The 13,431-nt window shown below is 35.5% G+C and overlaps 1 protein-coding gene and 1 long non-coding RNA gene across 3 annotated transcripts; both read left to right on the forward strand.

The window, feature by feature from the left end:
• Positions 1 to 1,333: 1,333 nt before the first annotated feature.
• LOC107944904 (uncharacterized) lies at positions 1,334 to 4,470 on the forward strand. 2 transcript variants are annotated; one of them, XR_005914407.1, is made up of 4 exons: positions 1,358 to 1,659; positions 1,835 to 1,886; positions 2,083 to 3,415; positions 4,174 to 4,470. It is a non-coding gene; the product is annotated as an uncharacterized lncRNA (long non-coding RNA). The 2 variants fall into 2 exon arrangements; XR_001696378.2 differs by lacking the exon at positions 4,174 to 4,470 and having other exon boundaries at positions 1,334 to 1,659; positions 2,083 to 2,380.
• A 3,142-nt stretch (positions 4,471 to 7,612) lies between these two features.
• LOC121218204 (uncharacterized) lies at positions 7,613 to 9,771 on the forward strand. The gene is made up of 2 exons (XM_041095057.1): positions 7,613 to 8,865; positions 9,165 to 9,771. Exons 1-2 carry the CDS (start codon positions 7,800 to 7,802, stop codon positions 9,197 to 9,199), a joined length of 1,101 nt encoding a protein of 366 aa, XP_040950991.1. The 5' UTR covers positions 7,613 to 7,799; the 3' UTR covers positions 9,200 to 9,771.
• The last annotated feature ends 3,660 nt before the right edge of the window (positions 9,772 to 13,431 follow it).

Genomic DNA, 13,431 nt, shown 5'->3' on the forward strand with positions numbered 1-13,431 from the left:
TTTATTTGTATAGTAATAAATTCAATTCTTCAATAGTTATAGATTCTATCATTTCGGTCCTAATTAAAAAAAAACAACAAATTTAACCCTCAACTTTACACATTTTGTCAATTTAGTTTGATTCTTTAAAATTGAAAAAATTTTGAAAAAATATTTAAAATTTTTCAATAAAATAAATAAAAATTTATAAAAAAATGAATTCATATTTTTCTCTATTTTTGACATAAAATTTATTTATTAATACAAATTTTATAAATAAAAAATGTTCTTAAAAAACACACAAACAAGACTTAAATCATATTCAAACTATCCTTTTTTTAGTTTTATTTTATAAATAATATTTTATTTATTATACATCTGACTTTATTTTTTAATCCTTGCCAAATTTGTCAAGCACTAGCCATACCTTCCCTTACAACCACTGACACCAATAATCTTTACTCTGGACTTTTCGATCTCCACATCCTCCATCGTCGTGCCATCGAACTAGGAATTGGTTTGTGGAGTTGTTGACGTGGCCTTCCACCTTCTGGGTCTCCGATACTTTATTCTCACCTATATATTCCCAATCATGTTTGCTCTCAGGCACAACCTCAAATGCAATAATTTTTGTTTGGGGATAATGGCAAACCCCCTATACTTTAACAAAATTTTCAATGTGAAATCAATAGCTTTAATTTGTCCAATGTGGTACTTGTACTTTTTCTTGCGTTGTGTGAAGATGTCTTCATTTTTCCAATATAAATGAGTGGACTCGATTTTGTTAGGACTATGCATCGTGCTCTGTTAGTTGTTTTGAATGGGTACGAGACTCCTAGAACCTTTAGAGAACTCGAACTCAAGTTCCGTTAGCTTTGGATAGAGAATTTTAAACAAAGTCTTGCATTACCCAAAATAGTTGCTTCTATTTTTTTTCCAAAAAGAAAAGAAAATATCCTGATCTAAACAACAAAGGATTCAAATCCTGATGAAGTATTTAGGAAGTTGGTAAACAATGACAATCTTTCTACCTAAAATATCACAAGGGGGTCATTACTTGTAGGCAAGTGAAGATTTTGTAAAATGATGTCCTTTTTTCTATGATCAATACAGATGCTAATATTGATAACGATTATGATAACCTTGAGCAATAAGTAAACAAAGTAAAGCCAGACGGCCAGTTAAATAGAATTAGAAAAAGAATTTGGGTGGGTTATGGCATGGCTGCTTTTTGGTAATTAGGGTTGGGTCTAGTCGAATGATATTGCCCATATTTTGTGCAGGGCCAGGGGCCTAGCTAAACGTGAAAGGTGTTATTATCTTGTCTAGGCTTGGACTTCAGCCTATTAAAATTAACCCCAAATAAATAAAACCCAAATCGAATAAAAAGGGAAGTAACCCAAAATTTATCGTATTAGCTAGAATCTAGAAACCCTAAAACTGAAAGCAAAGCAGATACTTATTATAATTGTTGTTATTGTTGTTGTTGAGTTTTGCCATCACTTTTAGATCATGTTCTATTTGTTGATGTTTATGCTTGCAAGTTTTGATACCTTCTAATTTATATCATTGTAGGTTATGGAACGAAGTACCTATCGTCGATTGAGCAGTTTCCCTGTGCACTTCCCCACACACCTGAAATCAGTGTTCATGTGATCCCATTGGATTCAGTCCCACCGGGTAAGGCTGAAGTATCAATCGACCGCCTAAATTATTCTAGATTTATTCAAGGAATAAAGTAGAGATTTTAATAATTATATTAGTTATTAATGGAAAGCTTTAAATCTCTAACAACTCTAAACCCTCCAATTTCTTTGTTGCTTTGTTGCTTACTGTCTCTCTAAATTCCTAACAGCCGATCCACTTTTCTCCATCGACTCGTTATCCCAAACTCTCAGCTATAGCAGGTTAGTATTTCTAGGAAATGTTTTTATTTATTTATTTAGCTAAGTGATTTGAAAATTGTGGGAAGTTCCTGTTGATTGATCAATAATGCAGTTCAATGCTAAGGGATTCTAATAACAAGTTGCATTTGTATGTTTAACGCGTACAGTTTTGATAATTTTTGCTATTGCGTCTGTACTTTTTGTTTAATTTTATCAGGTATGCAATTGGAGTATCGAAATTTGGGTTAGCAAGTAAATCGGGCTAAATTGGAGCACAAACAATAGAAATTGGCTGAATTGAAATTTTTGAGAAATTTATGATTGATCAGATTTTCTATTTGACTTTGTAAAAGCTAGATTTAGAAAAAAAATTGATATAAAATCTGATTTGATGTGGTTGGTTGTTAGATGAATTAGATTAATTTTAGCATATCAGATGTATATACCTTGTATGGTTGGCTTTGGAAAACACACTGGAAGTTGAATGTAACAATTTATTTCTTTCTTTTCTTTCACGCGGCAGTGTTAATTCAAACATTCTGCTATTCTTTTTCCATTTTATTAATTTAGATTTAATTGTTTCTCAAGTCCTTTATCTGTTCTTCCATTCATCATTACCATTAAATTCCTTTTATAAACCAACAAGGCGGACATTAAAGGGGCCACAGGTGACTTGTGTATACAGAAGTAGGTTCTCCTTGAACCTTTGAAGGGAGCCCAAGATATTCTGGGAAGTTTGCTGCTTGAAAGCTGCCAGCACCTTCCACTACTTCAAAAGGGTAGTATCAACCTACTATTGACACTCCTTAGTGATCCTTTCCACTTCGATGGAGTGCCTCAGAGTGACCTTCTTTAGATTTGCCTCAACGATTATGTGCCTATCCTTTTCGACAGCGAGCTCAACTTCACACTCCTCTGCTTTAGTTTCCATCATCACCAGGCGCTCGGTGATGACTCACTGTTGCTCATTTATTATTTTATTTTTTTCTCTCACCTTTTTGTACAGCTCGCGTACCCTGTTTAGATCATCCCGAGTATCAACGAGCTCCTTATCACGGGCCTCCGTGTACCTCAATCCAAGAGTGCCAACCTTAGACAATAGACGGTGTAAAGATAAGGGTAAGTCCTCTACAGCCTCAACAGGCACCCTTTCACCTGTGGGAGCCATCGGAGAATTTTCGCAAACAGGGGAGAAAGAGTATCCTCGGTAATAGTAATCAATGAGCTCGCTTGGCCAACGATTGGCAAGTTCGTTAGAGGGGAAGAATGGATAGGGGTAACTATAGTAGCAAAGCCTCCACTATCAACCATCATCTTCTAGCGGTGCTCCAGTTAAGGACCACTACCTTCCTCCTCACTAGAGGGGTTGACATGTGTGGCCTAAGTTGAAGTCCTGCGCCTCTTGCCACTACCACTTATTAAAGCATCAATGTCAATGGCTTCATTATGCTCGTGTGAGATGCTATCACTATCAGTGTCGCTTAAACTACCTTTGCTGCCCTGATTGCCTTTTGCACCAACAAGAACAATAGAATCAGTAGAAGTGACAAGTGAGTACCTCTAACCCCCTCTCTTGCTCAAATTTTGGGAAGGCAAAGCGACGAAGCACTATCCTGTAATAGTGGTAGAAGTAGTTAGCGAGTTTCCTCATGCGCCCCGTCAATTTTATCTCCATAGGGTAGAGGGAATCAATGGGTTAAATGCACCTCATTGGTGGCCCACCAACTGATCACGCGACCTCTTAATTCTCGCCAACCCTCTAACCATTCGGGAAAAAATTCTCCAGACAGATACTCCTAGCAATTAGAACCTATAAACTAAAAAAATAGTTTCATCATTTTTTCTTTAAAAACAGAGAGAAAGCTCTCTCTCTCTCTTCTCCGGCCATGGGCCAACGTGCCGGCCGCCGGTCGTCGGCGCCAGCGCCGCCGTGCATGGCCGAAGAGAGACCAAAAGTTTCCCCTTTTTTGCTTTCTGCCCCTCGAGCACTCCGGTACCACCGAACAAAGGTAAAAAACCCTCTTTTTTTCTTTTATTTCAAATATAAATAATAAAATAGCAAGAAAAAGAACAAAAAGAAAAAGAAGGCCACCACCTTAAAACACGATTTCGGTTCTTTTATTTCTCAAAATGATGTTTTTTTTTTTGCTTTTGATTCACTAGTGTCTCCCCCTTTACAATGGTTTGCAATCGGTTTCTTTATACCGAAATAAAAAACGAAATCCCTCCAAAAATTACATTTTACTCGGCTTTTATAGCCGATTGCTATTGCTTGTATTGTCTTTGCTTGCTTTTTTCTTCTTTGCAGGTGGCGGTGCAAGTAGCCGATGTGGCGGTGGCGGTGGCGGTGGCAGGAGACCAAAAGTCTTCATGTGTGGCACTAAGGCTAGGGGGCAGGAGGCTGCGGCGCTAGGGTTTCAGTTTCTGAAACCCTAGGCTGACTTTGGGGGGATTGGGCTGTTGGGCCTCGGGCTGTAATGGGTATTGGGTTTGCTGGGCTTCGGGTTAAAATTTTGTAAAGGGACTGTTGGGTTTATTTTTGGGCCGGGCAAAATATGGGCCTTACACTATATACAAGAGTGAAGTGGATGATCTCTATTTATAATTTCTACCTCTTATATATCTAACGAATAATATTCACTCAAACGGAAGATCAATATCAATTTTAGTCTAAAATATCTACACTAAAGGAATTTAGCTTAAGTAAGGTGGTGGAGAGTTTTCTAAGTGCTTATAGAGTCTTTTTTGGGCATCGAAGGATTTGTCTCTCGCACCTTTTGGATGCCTCCATTGCATGATATTATTTGGATCATGCCCCATGTGGGTTTGGTAGCTACTCTAACCTTATTGCATGAACCTAATTCAATTAGTGGCTGAAATGGGCTTTAAGTTGCAGGGCTCAAATGAAAAACTGGGCTAAGCGTCTAATAGGAAATGCCTATTTTGTTGGTAAATTGATTAGGGACTTTTTTAGAAAATTGACCCTAAAATGTTTAAAAATTATGAAAATAACTTAAGTCACAAATTATTTAGGAAAACGACCTAAAATTTACAATGTTAACGGGTGCCACCACTTCCTAAGGTGGTAGCACCCCAACAACCCACTTAATTATGTTTGTCAATGATTAGTTGAGAATTTTTTTTTTGTGCCGCCACTTTCCAAGGCGGCACCCATATGAGCTTTTTTAAATATTGTATTTTCATAGGTATTGTCGAAGTAAAAAGAAAAAAAATTTAATTCTGGTGACAAGTTTTTAAGTGGTGGTACTAGTGTAGGAATTTTTTATTAATCTTTGGTGCTGCCTCCTTCAATGGAGGACCAGTTAGGAATTTTTTTAATATTTTTTGGTGTCGCCTACTTCTATTGAGGCACCAGTGTAGGAGTTTTTTTTCATATTTTTTGGTGTCGCCTCCTTCAATAGAGGCACCAAATTTTAGTAAAAAAATAAATTTGGTACCAACTCCAAATGTGGTGGCATCAGGAATTTTTTTTTGAATTTTTTGGTACCGTCAATTCATATGGAGTCACTGAATCAATAAAAAAAATAAAAATAAAAAATCTCTGGTGCCTACTCCACCAAATGTATGAAACATCAAAATTTTTAAAATAAAAAAATAACTACCAAATCAAACATATTTTTTATTTAAGTATCCAATTATATGGAAAAACACATTTATTTTTCTCATTATCTAAACAATTTTTCTTCCACTGGCCGTATTTCTATATATATGACTAACGGATCAAATATTGCTTAACATAATAACATTTCAACTATTACAATAATAATAATAAATTAATTAAAATTATCACATTATAGAGTTGATAATTTAGTTATATCAATATTTACTCCGGTTCTATCAACTTCTACTTGAATCAGTTCAATTAGGAACCCCACAGTATTCAACTTTGGTTGCTCTTGGGGGACAACATTCTGCCGGCACTTCCCCCCTTGAAAGTACTTCCCACACCGGCACTTCATCGTTTGAAAACCAGTGATTTTTTTTATTGATTGGGTCACCCCACATGAATTGGCAACACCAAAAAATTCAAAAAAAAATCCTCGTGCTGTTACATCTGGAATTGGCACCAAAATTTTTTTTACTAAAATTTGATGCCTCCATTAAAGGAGGCGACACTAGACCTGTCCATGGGCCGTCGGGCCGGGCCCGAAATATGGGAGGGTTCGTGTAAAAATATAGGCTCGAAATATGAGCTTGGGCAAAAAAACTAGGCCCGTTTAAAAAATGGGTCGGGCTCGGGCTCAACTTTTTTGGCCCGAGCCCGGCCTGGCCCGGCCCGGCCCGAATATAATAAATATATTTTTTATTTTTATTTTTTAATTTTTAATTTTAAAATAATTTAAAAATATTTTTATTTTTTTATTTTTAAAACATTTTTTTGTGTTTATTAAAAATCGGGCCGGGCCGGGCAGGGCTCGGGCTTATTATTTTTTTCTCGGGCCGGGCCTGGGCAAAATTTTAGGCACATATTTTGGGTCGGGCCGGGCCCGGGCCTAAGAGGTGGGCTAAATTTTTTTCCGGGCCCGGCCCGGCCCATGGATAGGTCTAGGCGGCACCAAAAAACATTAAAAAAAATTCTTAACCGGTGCCTCCATTGAAGGAAGCGGCACCATAAATTAATAAAAAAATTCCTACACTGGTGCCGCCACTTAAAAACCTGTCACCAAATTTTTTATTCTTTTTATTTCGGGATTACCCATGAAAATATGATATTTGAAAAAACTCATACGGGTGCAAAATTATTTTTTTTTAGCTAATCATTGACAAACATAATTGAGTGATGATTGGATGAGTTTTTGGGGTGGTGCTGTCTTGGGAAGTGGCGGCACCCATTAACACGGTAGATTTTAGGTCATTTTCCTAAACAATCTGGAACTTGGGTCATTTTTATAATTTTTTAATATTTTAAGGTTAGTTTTCTAAAAAAGCCTCGATTATCTTATACTGTACATATTTAAGGGTCAAGCTATTTGTCCAAATTAAAAAGTTTATTTGATATTTTGAGAGGGTTTGAATAAAAGAATTAGGCTCAAAATAGTTTTAAACAACAAAATGAGTCTCGTTTAAAGTATAAACTGAGTCTGAACTCTCATATTTAAGCCTCGAATTTGAATGGATTTATTTATCAAGTTTACACTGTTCTTCTATTTTTATATCATCTTAAAATTTAACATACATGCGCATGATTTGATTCTTACTGATCAGCTCTATGAACATTCGAACGCATATTAATTTTGATGTTCTTTTTCCTTCTGGATTTATCACGTTTATTTGATGATATTTGACAATTTCGTCTTTTTATGTGTGGGTGACCCCGATGTTATTTGGGCTTGGGATTAAAATTGGTTGGTTTAGTTTGTACATGGGTTATGAGATTTGGATTTAATATGTATATTATCTATAAATCTATAGTGGGTAAATTTCAAAAATAGTCATTAAATTTTGGTGAACTTTTTTTTACTACTAAATTATGAAAAATTATATTTTGATCACAAAAGTTATCGACTTATAATGTCTTGCTCACTTGTACATTAATAGTTGTTACAGCCTTAAGAGAAAACTAAGGTGACACATTAGTTCATGTGTTAATATCTAATTTGATCCCTAGACTAGAGTTAAAACATTCTATTTAGTGCTTTTACAACATTTTTTTTACAATAATTCTGAAAATGTTGTTAGTCATATAGCTTTATTTAAAATCTTGTTAATTAGTTAGCAGTTATATTTTCTGTTATCCTCTTTCTGTTATTTTTTCATTTCCACTTGTATATAACAGTATCTTTTGTATCAAATACATGAGCAATTTCTTTTTACTTTCATTCTACATGGTATCAGATGTGATATTTCTCTATTATAATTCCTTGTCCTTTCTTGTTTTCCAAACAATTTTCTTCTTGATTTTCCTTTCCTACGATGACCCTCCATGATCATACATTACCTTCTAGTCCATACTATCTTCATCCAAATGAAAACCCAGCTTTGGTTCTTGTTTCTCCCATCCTATCAAGCTCGAATTATCATTCTTGGTCTCGAGCAATGACAATGGCACTTTTATCCAAGAACAAGCTCCAGTTTGTTAATGGCACCATCACAGTTCCGCTTCGAACAGACCCTCTTTACTCAGCTTGGGAACGATGTAATACTATGGTGCTTTCTTGGTTGCACCATTCCATCTCACCTTCGATCATGAACAGTGTTCTTTGGCTTGATTTTGCTTCTGATGTTTGGCGCGATCTCCGGGAACGTTTTTCTCAGGGAGATGTTTTCCGCATTTCTGATCTTCAAGAAGAAATCAATGCATTCAAACAAGATGATCGCTCAGTCACTGATTATTTTACTGAGTTAAAGATCCTCTGGGATGAATTGATGAATTTTAGACCAATTCCAGTTTGTTCTTGTCCCACATCTTGCTCTTGTGGTGTTTTTGCTACTCTTCAAAAGTATCATGATAATGATTATGTGATTCGATTCCTTAAAGGTCTCTATGATCGTTTTGCTGCTGTTCGTTCTCAAATCATGCTCATTGATCCGTTGCCTACGATCAACAAAGCGTTTTCTTTGGTTATTCAACAAGAACGTCACCTACTTGCTGCTAGCTCTTCCCAACTGTTTGTCAGTAACACACTGCGCCAACATCCTTCTTCAAGGAAATCTCAGCCGAAATCGGCTTCTGACTCACGGCAGTGCACCTTTTGTGGCAAATCCAGGCATACTGTTGATACATGCTATGAGAAGCATGGTTATCCACCTGGTTACAAGTCTCGTGGTCGGACTTCTCGTGCAAACGCAGTACTTACTGATGGTGAGGCACCATCTTTGGACGCTTCACAGTCTGTTGCTATTTTGCCACCTGATTCTCCTGTTACTTTGACACAAGATCAGTTACAGCAGTTCCTTACACTGCTTCCATCTTCTACCTCCCCTACTCATGTTACCAATACCGCCTCTTCTTTACCTTTACAGCCTTCTGTATCTTCAGGTAACCTCTTTTCTTTTCAACCCCACCATTGGATCATTGATACTGGTGCAACTGATCACATTACATACTCTTTATCTTTTTTTGCCTCTTTTCATTCCATTAAACCAGTATATATTAATCTTCCAAATGGTACCAAAGTTTGTGCTCGAATTTCTGGTACAGTCATTTTTAGTAATAGCCTATACATTACTAATGTTCTTTATGTTCCCCAATTTACTTTCAATCTTTTATCTGTAACCAAACTCACTGCTACACTACCTTGCTCTTTTACTTTTCACAAAACTTATTGCTCTTTACAGGCCCTTCCATCTTTGACGATGATTGGTACAGCTAAAGTTCTACATGGTCTCTATATTTTGGACTCACCAGCTCAAACTCTCTCTATTACCACACCAATTGCCTTATCAGCTACCAACACGTCATGTTCCCTTTGGCATCCTCGTCTCGGTCATCTTTCTGACTCCAGATTGAAGCTACTTTCTCCTTACATACCTTCCTTGTCCATATCACCTAATGCACCTTGTAAAGCTTGTCATTTGGCAAAACAAAAGAAAATATCCTTTCCTGTAAGCACTTCTGTATCCAATGAAAAATTTGCCCTTGTTCATATGGATATTTGGGGCCCAACCGATATTGTTTCTATTACTGGTCATCGTTACTTTCTTACTATTGTTGATGATTTCAGTCGCTTTACTTGGATTATCTTATTAAGAACAAAATCTGAAGTTCGTACCCATATTCAGAATTTTTTTACCCTTGTTGAAACTCAATTTTCATCCAAAATTAAAGTCATTCGAACTGATAATGGCAGTGAGTTTGCCATTCCAGCTTTTTATGCTTCCAAAGGCGTTATTCATCAAACCTCTTGTGTTGAAACCCCGCAACAAAACGGTCTTGTTGAACGTAAGCACCAGCATATTCTCAATGTCTCACGAGCTCTATTATTTCATGCTGGTTTACCTAAGCATTTTTGGGGACATGCTGTTCTTCATTCATTTTTTCTTATCAACCGCACCCCAACACCTCTTTTAGCTAACCTCACTCCTTTTGACCATTTATACCAAACTAAACCATCTTTTCAGCACCTACGGGTTTTTGGCTGTCTTTGTTTTGCAATCACCCTTACTGCTCATCGCCACAAATTTGATCCTCGAGCTCGTGAGTGTGTTTTTCTTGGATTCCCACCACATGTCAAAGGTTACATTCTTTTTTATCTGTCAACTCATGTCATTTTTGTCTCAAAAAATGTTCATTTTCATGAGTATGTTTTTCCTTTTTCCTCTCAACCATCTTCTTCCTCCTCCATCCCACAATTAACCTTTGACCCCTCCATTACTTATGATTTGCCACTTCAACCACAGGTTTCACCTCCCGTACCCTCGCAACCCTCTAGGCCACCTCGTCTTAGGAAACCACCATCATATTTAGACCAATACCACTGTTTTTTAAGCAATGCTGCTACCAATTATTGTCAATACTCTACACCCTTTACCCTTGCTCTTAATGCCTCTTCTATACCAACTACATATTTACAAGCTAGTAAAATTCCTCATTGGCAAAAAGCAATGCAAGCTGAAATTTCTGCTCTTGAACAAAATAACACTTGGATCATTACGGATTTACCTCCAGGCAAGACTGCCATTGGCTGTAAATGGGTCTATCGAGTGAAATATCGAGCTGATGGTTCTATTGAGCGTTACAAGGCTCGCTTGGTTGCCAAGGGATTTACACAAACCGAGGGAGTCGATTATTTTGATACTTTTTCCCCTGTCGCCAAGCTTACTACTGTTCGTTTACTGCTTGCTATTGCTGCTTCCAAGAACTGGTTTTTGCACCAGCTTGATGTCAATAATGCGTTTTTGCATGGAGATTTGATTGAAGAAGTTTATATGGTTTTGCCCCCTGGTTTTGCTTCCTCTACTCCACATAAGGTCTGTAAATTGCAAAAGTCGTTATATGGCCTAAAGCAAGCAAGTCGCCAATGGTTTGCTAAACTCACAACAGCTCTCACTTCTATTGGTTATGTTCAATCTACTTCAGATTTCTCATTGTTTGTTAAAAAGGATGACACTTCTTTCACTGCCTTACTAGTTTATGTTGATGATGTTATTCTAGCTGGTGATCATTTCAATGAAATAACACGAGTAAAAGATTTTCTGGATTCTACTTTCAGCATAAAGGATTTAGGTGATCTGCAGTATTTTCTTGGTCTTGAAGTTGCTCGCAGTTCTGCTGGCATTTCTCTTTGTCAGCGAAAGTATACTCTTGACCTCCTGTCTGACTTTGGCTTCTCTGATTGCAAGCCTATTACGACTCCTATGGTTACCAAACTCCCTCGTGATGCTTCTGACGAATTGCTTCCTGATAATACTATCTTCAGAAAACTCATTGGTCGTCTACTGTATCTTGTCTCTACTCGACTTGACATCGCTTTTGCAATCTAGCAGTTGAGTCAGTTTTTGGATCAGCCCACAGTTGCTCATCTTCATGCTGCTCATCGTGTTCTCCGTTACCTGAAAGGCTGCCTTGATTTTGGACTTTTCTTTTCTGCTTCTTCCGCACCTATACTGAAGGCCTTTAGTGACTCGAACTGGGCTGGCTGTCCTCTTACAAGACGTTCTGTAACTGGTTATTGCCTTTTTTATGGAGATTCTCTTGTTAGTAGGAAAGCTAAGAAGCAAAGCACTATATCCCGATCCTCTTCCGAAGCAGAATATCGTGCCCTTACATCTACTGCTTGTGAAATTCAGTGGCTTCGATTTCTTCTATGTGACTTGCATTTATCTCTTCCTGGCCCTACTGCTCTGTTTTGTGACAACAGTTCTGCTCTTCAAATTGCTGCCAATCCTACATTTCATGAACGTACTAAACACATCGAAATTGACTGTCATCTTGTTCGTGAAAAGGTGTTGTCCGGTGTTGTTAAACTACTTCCTTGTTCTTCCAAGGACCAACTTACTGATATTTTCACTAAAGCCCTTGCTGCTGCTCCTTTTCAGTCTATTTTGTCCAAGCTAGGACTGTTTCCTATCCACTCACTAGCTTGAGGGGGCTGTTAGTCATATAGCTTTATTTAAAATCTTGTTAATTAGTTAGCAGTTAGCAGTTATATTTTCTGTTATCCTCTTTCTGTTATTTTTTCATTTCCACTTGTATATAACAGTATCTTTTGTATCAAATACATGAGCAATTTCTTTTTACTTTCATTCTACAAAATTTATAATAAAGTATTAAAATATAAAAAAAATCTTAAAATTTTCTAAAAATTATATAATAAACATGTATTTGCAAATTAAAAAAAAATATTTGTTTCTTGGATACAAACATTTGTACAATCTAGTCATAAATTTACTAAAACAAAAATCTATTCGTATAGCGTACAAACATTTAACTATTTTGCATAATATATTGGACATTAAAATTCTCCGAATTTTAAAAAAAATTTATATTTTTTAATTTTTTTCAAATTTATTGTTAAAAATGTTGTAAAAGTACCAAATTAAATGTTTTTAGCTATAATTTAGGATCAAATTGGACATTAACCCTTGAATTAATGTGTTATTTCACTTTTCTATTAAGGTTGCAACAATCAAAATGTGACTTTTTATATTTCGGTGACAAAAACAAAATCATCAAAGTTTAGTGACCATTTTTGTAATTTATCCTTCATAATACATATAAAAGTCAATATTTTTTAAACCAGACCGGTAGTTAAACCAATCAAGCCATTGATTCATTAGTCCAATCAATTAGATTAAAAAATATTATTAATATAAAAATAAATAATAATATTATAGATAATCTATTCAACATAATACGAAGTAAATATAAAATTCAAAAACACTTAGATAGTCTTCATTAGAAATTTACATTTTTTTACTTTTTTAATATAAAAATATTATTAATATAATATAAAAATATTATTTATTAGATTAAAGGTGTTTTTTTATATATGTAATAATTTAAAATAATTTTATTAATTTTATAATTATTATCTTTGAGTACATATTAAATTATATAGAAATCAAAACTAAAATCTAGTGTCATACATGTATTAGTGAAACATTTTTATTCACTCATTTATTCTTAGAAATTTATATGAGCATGTTTTTTTTTCCCTTAGACTCAGTTTGTAGATAAAAAAGTGTGATTCGACTAAACAAAATATATAATTATATTTTTTTCATATTTGATTCTCTATTTTTGGTATATTCCTTTTTTTTCATTTAAATTTTTTTGTTTCTTTTTAATGATAATCCTAGCCGTCATATTCAATTGTCGATTTCAACTTTTTTTTTATAATAATAACCGATGTCGCTTGACACAATGGTGACACCTAAAAAGATATTTTTTAGAAAAAGTTTAATGTGTTTCACCTGATATGTTGGAGGCACAAAAAAAAATTTAAAATATTTATCAATGTCGCCTAACATACTGACACCCTTTTTTTTAAAAAAAATTTTCGATGTTGCTTGACAGACTGGTGACACCCATTAAAAGAAAAATATATTTTTTCCGCCGTGAATGCTCGTATTTTTAATTGGTATTTTGAAAAATATATACTAG

This window comes from Gossypium hirsutum, chromosome D06, assembly GCF_007990345.1.
Source record: "Gossypium hirsutum isolate 1008001.06 chromosome D06, Gossypium_hirsutum_v2.1, whole genome shotgun sequence".
Classification (NCBI taxonomy): Eukaryota; Viridiplantae; Streptophyta; class Magnoliopsida; order Malvales; family Malvaceae; genus Gossypium; species Gossypium hirsutum.